The sequence below is a fragment of the Thunnus thynnus genome, chromosome 24, assembly GCF_963924715.1.
Source record: "Thunnus thynnus chromosome 24, fThuThy2.1, whole genome shotgun sequence".
NCBI classification, from domain to species: domain Eukaryota; kingdom Metazoa; phylum Chordata; class Actinopteri; order Scombriformes; family Scombridae; genus Thunnus; species Thunnus thynnus.
In genome coordinates, this window is record NC_089540.1 from 19,730,414 (window position 1) to 19,744,551 (window position 14,138).

The 14,138-nt window shown below is 39.0% G+C and overlaps 2 protein-coding genes and 1 long non-coding RNA gene across 4 annotated transcripts in view; 1 reads left to right on the forward strand and 2 right to left on the reverse strand.

Moving 5' to 3' along the window:
• The window catches only part of LOC137177474 (NLR family CARD domain-containing protein 3-like), an 87,815-nt gene extending 84,162 nt beyond the window's left edge, over positions 1 to 3,653 (reverse strand). Inside the window, exon 1 of the mRNA XM_067583817.1 lies at positions 3,431 to 3,653. The gene's annotated coding sequence lies outside the window, so the exon portion shown is untranslated. The remainder of the gene's footprint in view (positions 1 to 3,430) is intronic.
• The window catches only part of LOC137177500 (uncharacterized), a 51,206-nt gene extending 44,288 nt beyond the window's left edge, over positions 1 to 6,918 (forward strand). Inside the window, exons 2-3 of the long non-coding RNA XR_010926134.1 lie at positions 4,569 to 4,783; positions 6,614 to 6,918. This is a non-coding gene — a long non-coding RNA (uncharacterized lncRNA). The remainder of the gene's footprint in view (positions 1 to 4,568; positions 4,784 to 6,613) is intronic.
• The window catches only part of LOC137177472 (NLR family CARD domain-containing protein 3-like), a 43,230-nt gene that overhangs the window by 21,693 nt on the left and 7,399 nt on the right, over positions 1 to 14,138 (reverse strand). Inside the window, exons 6-11 of one of the 2 annotated variants that reach the window (XM_067583811.1) lie at positions 13,820 to 14,051; positions 11,860 to 13,654; positions 11,582 to 11,755; positions 10,781 to 10,954; positions 10,415 to 10,461; positions 9,312 to 10,291 (exon numbers count right to left, since the gene is read on the reverse strand). In XM_067583811.1, the coding sequence (XP_067439912.1) occupies positions 9,753 to 10,291; positions 10,415 to 10,461; positions 10,781 to 10,954; positions 11,582 to 11,755; positions 11,860 to 13,654; positions 13,820 to 14,051 (2,961 nt within the window). In that variant the 3' untranslated portion in view covers positions 9,312 to 9,752. Of the gene's footprint in view, positions 1 to 1,328; positions 1,432 to 3,804; positions 10,292 to 10,414; positions 10,462 to 10,780; positions 10,955 to 11,581; positions 11,756 to 11,859; positions 13,655 to 13,819; positions 14,052 to 14,138 lie in introns of those variants that run through there. The other variant, XM_067583812.1, reaches the window with a different exon arrangement.

Here is a 14,138-nt window from a genome sequence, read left to right on the forward strand (position 1 = left end):
AAGAATAACTTTATTTATATAGAACCTTTAAAAACAGAATTTACAAGGTGCTTTAACAGCCAAAAAGTCTGTCAAAGTGTTTACTGATAGTGAAGGCAAGATGGAACAGGTTGAAGAAAAACTGCTAAAACATTTTTGGGGATATTAGCTAATTCTTCTTTCTTCAGTTATTTATATGCTTTTCTGATGCTTATTTGTGTCTTTAATGAATATTTCAGGCTTAGTAGCAGAGAACTATATTGTTATCAGTTTCCTTCCAGACATGCCCAAGGCACCTCTTCCACTGCCCAGCATCAGGTCTTAAAGGACGGTTCACATTTTTCAAGTCTGTCATGAAACAATACTGACATGTCCTCATGAATGTTGAAAGAGTTACTGGTTGTTGTAATTGTTCCTTCTGTCCACACTGAAGAGAAGAGATTCTAAAGTAACTGAGAGCACAATTATTCCCCAAATCAAATTAAGACAAGGAACAAAGAACAATAATAATAGTGAAAAAATCCATGAATATGAACTTTTGTTCATGTTGACATTACTAATGCTCAGACTTTAAATCCTCTGGTCTAAATGTAACATTCTTCATCTTCTCTTCACTTGAATCTCATAATGACTGACAGAGTTATTTCTCTCATGGAACTCTCTTGAACTCTGATTACAAAGATATATGAAGCAATAAATACACACATCATCAGCTCCTGTCTAACACCTGGGACACACTGGATGCGTGTCTGCTGCGGCGCTTCTGCCACTGGCAGCCCTATCTTTCTCGTTTTCCCTGTCTGTTTCTGCTGAGAACAACACGTGTCACGCAGTGTGAACGCTACAAGCGTGAGACACGCAGCAGTTCAGCAACGCACACGCACTGCTGAGGTTCACGCATCTTGTGTGTCCCAAGCGTAAATGCATATACCAGTAATAAGTCATTATAAAGCAAGAACACAAGTGGACTGTATGCATGTTATTGTAGCAACATTGAACTTGATGACGTCCTCTGACTGTCCCTCCACATCAGTCAATACAATACATTTGATTTAAAGCTTTCACAGGAACCAGTAGCAGGCCTTTGCAGTGTCTGACTTAACGCTGCTGGAAACAACCTTAAAAAAGTAGATTTAGTTTGATTTGTGAGAGCTGAAGAAAGGAAATAATCATCAGCTGTTCATTAATATTGTTTGATTCCAGTAAATCAATCATTTAACAACATGTAGATTTATCTTCCAACATGAGAGTTCTCCAAACTTTCTGATGAAATAAAAACATCACACAGCAACAAACAAACCCTGAAGTTACTAAAGAGAAAGTTCAACTATGAAACAAAGCAAACTTACAGTTAACATCCAAACTGCTGAAGACAATGACTCTCCACTCCACGTCTGTCAAAAAAGTGTTTGGCACAGGTGAGCTGTTTCCTGGAACGAGTCAGAGCTCCACCTGTAGAGGAGGAGGGACAGGTAGGAAGATTCACATCATGATGACACTTTATGGATGTTTGTCACTCATTCATTCTTCATGTATTTGTAGATTTATTGTTGTATTGATAAACAGGTAGAAGGTATCTGAACCTCAGTCTGACCTGTTAGAAAACAGCTGGTCAGTTGTTGTCACGGTTTCTGTCATTTAAAAAAACAGTTCATGTAATCTGTGTTTAGAGCTGCAACTAACAATTATTTTCATTATCAATTAATCAATTAGTTGTTTGGTCCAAAAATGTCAGAAAATTGTGAAAAATGCCCAAGTCCATGATGACATCATCAAATGTCTTGTTTTGTACCCAAAGATCTCCAGTTTACTGTCAAAGAGACTAAAGAAACCACAAAATACATTTATTAATACACATTGAAGAAGCTGGAATCAGAGAATCTGGAAGAGATTGTTTTTTTTTTTATATAAACACCTCAAAGCAATTAATCAATTAAAATATTGACTGTTGAATTAAATCATTTTCTGTTGAATCAATTAATTGTTGCAGCTCTGTCTTCATAGTAACATCGTTCAGTTTATCTTTGTGCCACCAGAGGGCGCCAAATCATTTCTAATGACAAGTAGGTGAAGATGAAAAACCAACATGTGACTGAGGAAGCTCAACAAAGACCAGTAAAGTTCATCTTTAGTTGCAGACATGCAGTAAGATGCAATTTGTACACATTCATCTTTCTAGCTTTTGCTCTGGAATTCTGCTTTAAAACTAAACACAACTAACTTAAATAAGATTGTTTCATTAAAACCAGACTGATTGCTTCTGTCCAGAACACTTTCTTGAAATTATAAGAAATAACTGACTCATAAAACACATTTGTTGTTGCATTTCAGTCACTGATCTACTGAAAGCTTATAATTCAAATCTTGAGACTGCATAAAAACTCTTGATAACAGCGAATTAGACCTCGAACATACAAACAAATACCAAATATTACAGTTTGTACTTTGAACTCTAAAAGCAGCATGATGAACTTTCCACACAGTTCTCACATAACTTATAACCACAGACATGCAGGCTGGACTGTATCAATAAATAAACTTTATCTAACAATCATAGAGATAAAGTCACTCACCTCAGCAGGTGAAAAGGTAAAATTATTCGTTTTTACAGATTTAAAATTAGACCATATGTATTTTAAATGTATCAGATATGTTTGTTATAATTCCTGCTGTAGTAGAAATGAATAAAAATTCCCATTTAAGAGAAAAACAAGATAATTTGGAAGTATTCTTCAGTAAAAGTACAAATACCACTCTGTAAATATTACCAGTAAAAGTCCTGTATCCAAAATGTACACAAGTATTATTGGAAAAATGAACATTAAGTATCAACAGTAAAATCATGTTGAACGGCTCCTGGCTGTGTTGTATTATTATATCATTAATGTATTAACATGTAGTGCTTTATGTTGATTTAGGTTGACTCTATATGTGCACTTTTATAATGTAGATGTGCATTTGATTGATGTATCTGTTTTTACTGTTATTGTTGTTGCTGTGATGTTATACTGAAGACACTGATGCCTGAGGATATTGATTTAAAATCTGAATCATAGCTAGAAACATGTAGTGAATGGTAAAATATCTCCCTCTGTAATGTAGTGGAGTGGAAGTATAAAGTAGCAGGAAAAGGAAGTACAAGTACTTGAAGATTGTACTTAAGTACAGTACTAGAGTGAATGTACTATAAGTTACAAAAGCAGATGGATCCTTCCAAAAAACTTGTAAAGAGTTCCAAACTAAATGAGTGAATCTCAATAAAGAGCTTCCAAACACATTTGATGACACATTTCCATAAAGAAGCAACACTGGTTCATGTTGGAGGAGTGTCAAAAAGATGAGTGCTTTCTGAATACTACAGTATTTATTGAATTAAATAAGTGGAGCCCCTCACCCCCCTGCTGTCTCCACATCAGTCCTGTAGTAGAAATAGAAACAGCTCTATATTCACCTGTAGACACAGAAAGTCAAAGCTGTTCTCCAGCGGCTGTCCGGCCGAGCGGAGCCGCATTTAGTGTCTCAGACAGCGGGGAGAGCAGCGGCTCATCACCGCCTCCTCCACAGGCTGATTCAGGCAGGAAAACCTGCCGTCAGTCATCAGTAAGTGTTGGACACAGTAATAACAACACTGTGTTCAACTACTGACCATCAACTCAAACTCATCAAGCATCGACACAAAACGGCGGATATATTTTAATATCGGTTGTACTACGCTGGAGTTCAGATTAATTAACAGTTTAGCGGCAGTTTTGTGGTGCTTATAGTGTAACTAAAATAACAACAGCTAGAAGTAACGACTCGAACATTTTTAAGTATTGACATTACCTTCAGATGGATATCTGGATGTAGAAATTTATCTGCGCCACAACTGTCACAGAAAGTGAAACTTAACTTGAACAGGGAAACGACCAAACCCAATCCCAATGGATTCATGGATTTTGAGGCGCGTTCCCGATAAATCCGGAAGGGGTTCAGGCTGTTAAGTCGTTGAGTGCATGCGGACTCTCCGGTAGACACTTTAAACCCTTTATGCAGTCTTTCTGTAAATTATTGGGAACATCCCAAGTCTTTTAAATAGCATCCAGGGGTCTTTTCCAAAGTACCCCCTACACCCCCTCCCTACCCACTTCCTCTTCGTTTGCGCGTTCATGTGGAGTGTCCGCCATTTTACATATTTCTAATATTTAATATGTAATAGAATTAATTCCAGCATTTGTTTTTATTTTCATTCTTTTTCTAAAATGATAAATGAAGATGAATTCTGTTAAAATGAGCGCAAATACTGACAGAAGAGGGATAGAATATCATTTTAATATGATATTTACACTTTTTTCTACATTTTCTCAGAAAACAAACACGCAACGTTTAACAGACAGAAAGCAGAAACTAAATGTTTCCACTTGTTTCATTTGTTATTCAGGCAGCTGTTTGTTTCCTGAAAATGTGAAAACTTTCAATTTTTAAAGTTTGTTCATTCATCACTAAAGGAAAATGAATATTCATTGATGACTCTGATGTTTCCCAGCAGCTCCCGAACGCACCGTCTTTTCCAATCACTTCTGTTTTAAACTGAAGTTTGACAACAAGAGAATCTGATGAATTATCAGAGTTTCTTCTCTCTGACTTTGTTTTCAGACCAAAAGTGAGAAAAACAAAGAAATCTAAAGAAATGTGACGGTTTAAGTTAAGAAATGATCAGCTGATGATTTGTGAGAGAAAGAGACTGTTGGTTGGAAAAACGGCTGATGGACATACAACAGACTAGCAGAGGACGTAGGACAGAAGAGCAGAGGACACATAGTAGGTGTGCAGAGGAGCGTCTCACCAGTCAAGAGGACTGATTCACTCCACATCTCTTCATCACTTCATACAGATAAGAGCTGAAATCTCACCGCTCTCCATTTAAAGGAAAAAAAACACACTACCAAGCTAGATGAACACTGCTTTTATTTCATTTGGTTTATTATTTTCTCAGAGCTCTGAAATGTTTATTTGTTTTATTTTCTCCTCAACCTGAGGTGGTTGAAGGGCAAAGAAAAGACACTGAGTTCCCCAACTTAAAGGAAAAAAACAAGAACCAAACTAACTAACAAACTGAACTTTTCTCAAACTATTTGGACTAAGGGAGATTTTGTGGTTTATGTTGAGAACTGCTGAACCAATTGCAATAAAAGAGAAACAGAGAACAGAACCATGTTAAGTGTTACTGTCAAATAAATGGTGGCTATATGTTATAGCTATTCCTCTACTCCTCCTTGAAAAGTACCTGGTGAAGCACTTGTGCATATATCACTCCATAGTGTGCTAAGGAAGTGCTTACATAATGAATTCAGTAATAACACACATTACTCATTCTTGAAGCTGAAGCCTTGAAAGCAATCCTCTAACAGCCTGAGCTATTGAAGCCAAACATCCTGTGATTCCAAACACAAAGAGGGACAGAGAAGCAGAGTGAAGCTATTTCAACAATATTTCCAACACATGGAGGCTGTTAGCTCACTGTCATTCTTCATCCTCCCACCAGATAGAGCCAAAGTCAACAAAGTTTCAAATCTTACACATAGTGTCTGTGAGAACATTGATGTGATGGTTTGTGTGTGGATCGATATGGATATTAGCAGGATCAATATCAGAAATCAGTAAGATTAACATGCCATCTGTATGTGGATACGTAATCTGGATCAGGGAAAACACATATTAATGCAGCTGTAAATGCACTCAGGACGCATTGTGATCAGATGTGAGCAGGTGTAAATGCAATCCGTACAGCGTGACACATTGATAAGAAACAAATGGTCCCAGTGAGGTGAAAGGTCACCTGACTCCACCTCTTCCTGACAGCTAAAGCAACCTCCGTAAAAGCTCCAAGTAGTAGCAATAACTACAAGTCTTCCCCTGCAAAAAAGTGAATGACGTTAGTTGATGGCAGCAGTTTCTGTGACCTGGGACACCATATGTTTGTTGACAAGTCCGCCAGCTCATTTGCATATTGGGATCCTATCACAATGTGGGCACAGCTGAGAAAAACAGAAGGCATTTTAATAGCAAGTGTAAATGCAAAGAGCCATTGATCAGATGTCATTATCCAGATAATGTATCCAGATACAGATCACATGTTAATAGCAGGTGTAAATGGGGCCAGTGTGTCAGAGACTCTGGAGAAGGACAGAGTGCCAGCAGGACAGTCCACATAAGCTCCCATACTTTTCACTACAAACATGTTTTACAATAAATCTCTATCATTAAATACATAAACAAAGCAAGAAAAAGGAGACTCTTCATTAAATAATGTTATTATCATTATTTCCATTTCATAGAATAATCATGAGACTTATTTAACAAGTTCAATGACAATTTTTCAAATGCTGCTATTGGTCCAACCAACATAGATAATATGTTGAGTATATTATAATTCTATATATTCAAGCATAAAAGTGTCATCCTTCCATTTAGTCTTGATTTATCTTTCTAAAGTTTAGCAGCTGCAGCATTATTTGGATTTGTACTGATTGATAGACGTGCAGAGAGTGAAACTGCACCCCCTACAGGTCAGAAGGAAGCACTGATATATGAATGAAAATGTGTTTAGTTGAAGTCATCCAGATTGAATAGTTGGAGTTTGTTTGTGTCTCAGCTGCAGGCAGCAGCAGCGTGAGGACAGACAGCAGGATGAAGACGCTCAGCAGCCGACGACTCGTCATGTTTCAGCCCAACTGAAGAATCAAACACAACAACAACACGTGATCAGAGGATTTGAAACTCTGAAACTTGTCATCATTTCCATCAGCGCAGCATCAGTCTTTCATTTCAAACTAGTTTGAAAATCTGGTTTATTAGAAAACCAAACCAAGAACTGTTTGATTCTTTTTATTTTTTATTTTTACATTATTTATTTCATTTGACATTACAAATAAAGTTTATATTATTATTATTACTATTATTATTATTATTATTATTATTATTATTATTATTATTATTATTATTATTATTATTATTATTATTATTATAAGAGCAGAAAAAGATTTGATCTGTCTTTTTGATTGAAGATACATGTCCAATTAGAAGCAGAGACATCCAGATATAAAAAGAACAACATAAAAGCAGCAAATATACAAAAATCCCTGAAATAAAGAAGCAAATATACGGTTAAGATTTCAACATAAATGTGGATTGTAAAGCTGCTACACAAATAAAGTTTGATTTTCCAAAATGTGAAAATGTTCAGGACTGTAAAATCAGACACATGTTTATTTCTGATAATAAGAGTTTCTTAACGGACTGTAAAAGTCTTATTTGGTGACATTTGGAGAAAGATTTAGTTTTTCCAAACCTGCATGTTCAGCATGATGGAAATAGAAAACAGCTGTTAGTTTGGATGAAGTTTGACAGCAGGAGTCCAGATGTTTTCTTCATCTTTCAAATGAAGTGAAAAAGAGAAAAATGAGAGTTTTTCTGTGATAAAGTAAAGTGGAGAACTGTACCTGGATCTGTAGATGTGATGGTTTCTCCTCCATGCTTGCAGCTCTGTGTGCAGTCTGTGTTTGGATGTTGAGCTGTGAGCTTTTGACTTTCTTCTTTGTTTCCTCTCTCAGCTCCTCGTCACATACCTGATCTGACCTCTGACCTCTGACCTGCTGATTATCACAGCAGAAGAAGACAAACGGACGTCTGTATTCACTTTGTGTGCAGAAAGTTAACCGACACACGTGTTTCACTGTTTTCTTCCTGGAGAAGAAAACACTTGCTTTTTGTCCAAAGCACATTTTCCAAATATAACTATTAATGTTGATGATTTATATCAAAACGTGACTTTTCATTCAAAGTTGAGTTGTGTGAAGGTTGTAGAAATGAGAAACTGACCCTGCGCTAAACTGTGTGTGAATAAACAATATAACTATTAATAATGTTCAGCTTATTATTAGAGTGGCATTTTTCTGAATCTGACAATAAAGATCAAATGAAAGCTTCTATTATTATTTATGATCCTTTTTTATTGGACATAACAGGTGATACTGCAGATACATTTATTTCTGCCTGAGTAACATAAACATACAAATGATCAACTTTACTTGGTACAACACAAAAGAAATTCAAGATTTAGTTTGTCATTTTCTTGTGTATTTGAATACACAAAAAACGAAATGCTGTTCCTCCCAGCCCACAGCAGTGCAACAACAACAAAAATGATAGAGATATACTATATATCTAAAAATTCCCTTTAAAAAAATGATAAAAAAATAAATAAATAAATCACAGGAGAAAAACCCCCAAAATAAAACAAAACAAACAAACAAAAAAGAACAAGAAGTTAGCACGGTGCATTAAAGTGCGTTTAGAGAGAAAAGTACATGTCTCAGTTCGATGTAGACAACTCTAGCATGTCAATGAGTGATCAGCACTGATGGGGGAGTTATATAATCCATTTTGCTGTCCAGAGAACCTTAGGCAACATCATTGTTGGAACTGCCATTTTGTATGGGTTAACAGTTAGCCTAGCTTGCACTCATCTGTGCTTGCCCCATTTCCATATCCTGTTGCACCTCTTTCTATGTTTCCTCTCCGGTGCAGCTTCAGGCAAGTGGGCTCCTTTGGGTCCACTGGGTGTAGCACTTGGTCTGCTACACCCAGTATGATCAACTGATTTAGCTCCCGGCCAGTACTTCTCATAGCAAAAATCTTTGTCATGAATGTCCAAAAGAAACTGTCGATCATAGACATATTTCTCCTGCACTCCACACGATGACAGAGTCGTAGACAATGACAAAGACACGGCATAATTGGAACTAGGAAAGGCTGCTGCAAACATTGGTTGCACTGCCATCACACCAGTTCATGGAGAGAGAGGGAAACAGAGAGAGAGAGAATACCACCAACAAGGACCCCATAACTTCTCTTCTTGTCTTCACAAAATAACTCTTCCGTTAGCTTCCCCAGTGCAGTTTCTCCTTTGGAATAGTGGCAGCTAGCAATTAGCAGTTGACAGCTAGCAAGTTGTTTTGATTTAAAAAAATATATCCAAAGATGATATTTCCTCTTCTGTTCTACCTTATTACTGCCGTTACCTCTTCTTTAGAGTCTTTTCTGAAGATTATTTGAAGGTGATTTATTAAAATGTCCCACCTTTTAGGACCAAGTTTGAGATGTATTCAGGAAACCATCTCTGGTGCAGCCACTCTCTCTTATAGAACATTGTACTTTTCTGGACTTTAATTCAGACAAAATGAGACATTTAAAGATGCCACCTTTGACACTGTGAAATTAGAATGAGCATTTAAGAAAATTTTCACAATTTCCTGACATTTTTTGGCATTTTTGACAAAGCCATGAATTGATTAACAGACTAATAATAATGTTTATTTGCAGCTTTACATGCACATCCAATAGACACAAATAAGAACATGTTGGTGTATGATTAAAAAACAACTGGACAAGAACCCCCCCAAAAAAACAAAAGGGAGGAAAATTAACAAACTGCCTCTATAGGCCAGCGGATACTTACTGTCATTATGTTATAGTTAATTGGCAAAACTATTCCAACATTTTTGAAAACCTTCATCACAACTTCCGAACCTCCAAACAGTCCTCTAACAGACTGAGCAATCTGCTCTGAGAAAATTAACTTCTTTTGTAAATGTGCATATATGTGACTGACAAACGAACTGTCAGTCATGTGGAAACCATGTTGGGTTTAGACACTGCATTTACAACCAGTCAGAGATCAGGTTGGTACTAAATAACATGAGAGGGCTTCTCTTACAGGAAGAGACTCCCTCCTACAGAGAACACAGAGACACTGAGTGACCAAACCTGCTTGACCAGAACACAAACCCAGGATACAGAGGCTGAGTGAATGTGGTGTTGAAGGTGTGGAGGTGGATCAGTGTGTCAGAGGAGACTCTGTAGAAGGACAGAGTGCCAGCAGGACAGTCCACATACACTGCTACTCTGTTAGAGACAGAGGAGGAGGAGGAGGGGTCTGTTCCTCTCTTATCGTGCCAGACACAGTAACCACCATCGGAGCACTCCAGACTCCAGGACTGATCATTCCCTCCAAACCAGGAGTCAGCTCTGCCTCCTTTCCTGCTGATTCCTCTGTAACTCACTGCTATCAAAACGCTTCCTCTCCACTCAACCTCCCAGTAACAACGACCAGTCAGTTCATCTCTACACAGCAGCTGAGGCATGCCATCAAATCTGTCTGGATGATCAGGATATGACTGATCCTCCTCCACATATGTCACCTTCCTGTTGTTGTCAGACAGTTCAAGGTTTTTGTGTACTGTGTTTGGATCCAGTGTGAGTTCACAGAAATCTGATGGCAAGAGCAACACACAATACAGCTGCAGTTATTGATCTATCATCTGTTTGATGATGACATAATCTTCATCCTCAGTAGCAGTGTTGTCACAGTTTTCATAAATAAAAACACACTTACACTTCCTCAGACCTGGTGTCAACCATCGGACTCCAGCAGGCTGCAGCCTGAAAGGAGGAAGGGGGTCAGAGCAGCACATTCTCTTTCAGCATGCAAACATGGACGTTACATCACTCTAGTCTACTGTTTGATTATTCTGTTCAAATGTGGGGTTGGGCTTTGATAGACTTTGATCCAATCGTAATCCAGTATCCCAATCCTTCTGAAACCCTGAGTGAATCTAATCAGGTTTAACTTTCAACATTTACAGGAAACTTCTACAGTTAAAAATAACAAAAAATCAAAGATTCAGTTGAGATCTCTGATCAGCTCTGACAGAGAAACTTTTCAGCTCCTCTTCCTCTATCACACTTTTCCTCTCCATACCTGACAGTGTCCAGTCCCCAATGTGGATCATCCAGTCCAGCAGACAGCAGCTTCTCTCCTTTGTCTCCTGGATGGTTGTAGCTCAGGTCAAGCTCTCTCAGATGGGAGGGGTTGGAGCTCAGAGCTGAGGCCAGAGAAGCACAGCCTTCCTCTGTGATCAGACATCCTGACAGGCTGTAAACACACAAAGACAGTCTGAGAGTACTGCTGTGTGCAGTTAAATATAACAACAAACTGTCTCCAAACTAACTAACTAACAAACTTAAAGATAAACTGAATCAGGGAGATCCAGAAAGTTGAACATCCAGCCAGATGGGAAAAGTCACAGGCTGAGAGATGATTCAGATGCATGTTACCTTGTCATTGTGATCTAAACGTTAAAAAAACATTCAAATGTGTTTATAAAGAGGGAAGATTTTGCCAAAAGGAAGACTAAAGAATACTTTTAGCAGAGTGCTGTGTGCACTTTTCAGGTTTGGTATGTTGAAGTTTTTTTAAACTAAACAAAATCAAGGAGCCCCCTGCCATAAAATGTGACTTCACAGTGGTTCATCAAAGTATCCACCATACAGAGGAATAGTCTGCTCTTTAGCCTGACACTGGTGCTCGAAGAACCCCCTGTGAATACTTATGTGAAAACAGTAAAAATCTGCTTGGAAAGTAATTCTCTACAGCTGAAGTTTGGTAAAAACTGGTTTGAGAAATATTAGCAGAGACATTCTTACACAGCTTTAATGTTTATCCTCTAATATCGTTCAGATTTTAAATGTTAATCTGTTGATCAGGTTGATGAACCCTGACCTGAGTGTTTCCAGTGTACAGTGTGGACTCTCCATTCCAGCAGACAGCAGCTTCACTCCTGAATTCTGAAGATTGTTGTTACTCATGTCCAACTCTCTCAGACTAGAGGACTGGGAGCTGAGAACTGAGGAAAGAGCTGCACAGCTTCCCTCTGAGAGGTTACAGTCACACAGCCTGGAGAGGAAATACAACAAAAAACAAGTAAAAAGTTATTAATTTTGTTGAAAAGATAGAGTATTTAAATAATGATCAATAAATCCAACTATCCCTGTACTTACAGAGCTTTGCTGGAGGCTTTGACAACTGGCAGCAGCCTCAGAAGAGCCCCCTCCGAAGCAGAGTATTTCTTCAGGTCAAACATGTCCAGATCTTTTTCTGATGACAGTAAGATGAAGACCAGAGCTGACCACTGAGCAGGAGACAGTTTATCCGTGGAGAGACTTCCTGATCTCAGGGACTGTTGCATCTCCTCCACGAGATAACGATCATTCAGTTCATTCAGACAGTGGAAAAGATTGATGGTTTTCTCTGTAGATAGATTCTCACTGATCTTCTTCTTGATGTAATCTACTGTTTCCTGATAAGTCTGTGAGCTACTTCCTGTCTGTGTCAGCAGGTCTTGTAGGAGATTCTGATTGGTCTGCAGTGAAAGACCCAGTAGAAAGCGGAGGAACAAGTCCAGGTGTCCATTTGGACTCTGTAAGGCCACGTCCACAGCACTCTGGTAGAGGTGTGTCATTACAGATTCTTGTTTAGTTTCAGACTTCTGGGATGTTTGTTCTTCTTCTAGAAGATTGAGTCCAGAGTTGATGAATGTCAGATGGACATGAAGAGCAGCCAGAAACTCCTGAACGCTCAGATGGACGAAGCAGAATATCTTGTCCTGGTACAGCCCTGTCTCCTCTTTCAAGATCTGTGTGAACACTCCTGAGTACACCGAGGCTGCTCTGATATCGATGCCACAGTCCGTCAGGTCTGATTCATAGAAGATCAGGTTGCCTTTCTGCAGCTGCTCAAAAGCCAGTTTTCCTAGAGACTCAATCATCTTCCTGGTGTCTGGACTCCAGTGTGGATCAGTCTCAGCTCCTCCATCATACTTGATGTTCTTCAGTTTGGCCTGAACAACAAGGAAGTGGATGTACATCTCAGTCAGGGTCTTAGGCAGCTCTCTTCCCTCTCTGCTTTTCAACACATCCTCCAGAACTGTAGCAGTGATCCAGCAGAAGACTGGGATGTGGCACATGATGTGGATGCTTCGTGATGTCTTGATGTGGGAGATGATGGTGCTAGCCTGCTTCTTATTTCTGAATCTCTTCCTGAAGTACTCCTCCTTCTGTGGGTCAGTGAACCCTCTGACCTCTGTCAACATGCAAACACACTCAGGAGGGATCTGATTGGCTGCTGCAGGTCGTGTGGTTATCCAGAGGCGAGCAGAGGGAAGCAGTTTCCCCCTGATGAGGTTTGTCAGCAGCACATCCACTGAGGTGGACTCTGTAACATCAGTCAAGAACTCATTGTTGTGGAAGTCCAGAGGAAGTCGACACTCATCCAGACCATCAAAGATGAACACAACCTGGAACTCTTCAAACCTGCAGATTCCTGCTTCTTTGGTTTCAGTAAAGAAGTGATGAACAAGTTCCACCAAGCTGTACTTTTGGTCTTTCAGCACATTCAGCTCTCTGAAAGTGAATGGAAATGTAAAGTGTATGTCCTTGTTGGCTTTGTTTTCAGCCCAGTCCAGAGTGAACTTCTGTGTTAAGACTGTTTTCCCAATGCCAGCCACTCCCTTTGTCATCACTGTCCTGATTGGTTCATCTCTTCCAGATGAGGCTTTAAAGATGTCCTCTTGTCTGATTGTTGTTTCTGGTCTGACTGGTTTCCTGGATGCTGTTTCAATCTGTCTGACCTCGTGTTCATCATTGACCTCTGCAGTCCCTCCCTCTGTGATGTAGAGCTCTGTGAAGATCTGATTCAGGAGCGTTGGGTTTCCTGCTTTAGCAATCCCCTCAAACACACACTGGAACTTCTTCTGCAGGTTAGATTTGAGTTTAGACTGACAGCCTGCAGGATTTCCTGAATAAACACACATGAAATAAAAGGAATTGATTCATAAAGAAAATATGACAATTTAATTCCTCTAAAGAATGCATATATGAGCATATTTTTCTCCATCTCTTGAGACATCAGTAAATGTCTCGATTTATTCATCATGTTCAATATTTATAGAAATCCTCTTACTGCTTTGCAGACAGTCAGCCAGCTCCTCCTGCTTCATTCTCCTCAGGAAGTGCAGTGTTATTTTCAGAAATGCCTCTCTGCTGCTCCTCCTCTGCTCTTCCTCCTCACTGTCTAACGCCTCCTCATCCTCCCTTTGACATTCTAAGCATTCTGGGTAATCTGGACTCTGCAGAATCTTCTGCATCTTCTTCAGCTCTTTCTTCACAAAAGTGACAATGTTCTCCTCCAGCAGCTGGAACAGAATACTATATGAATGACACAAACTAAAATCATGAAGCAAACATCAGATCCATGTTGGACTGACAATCCACTGGTCTAC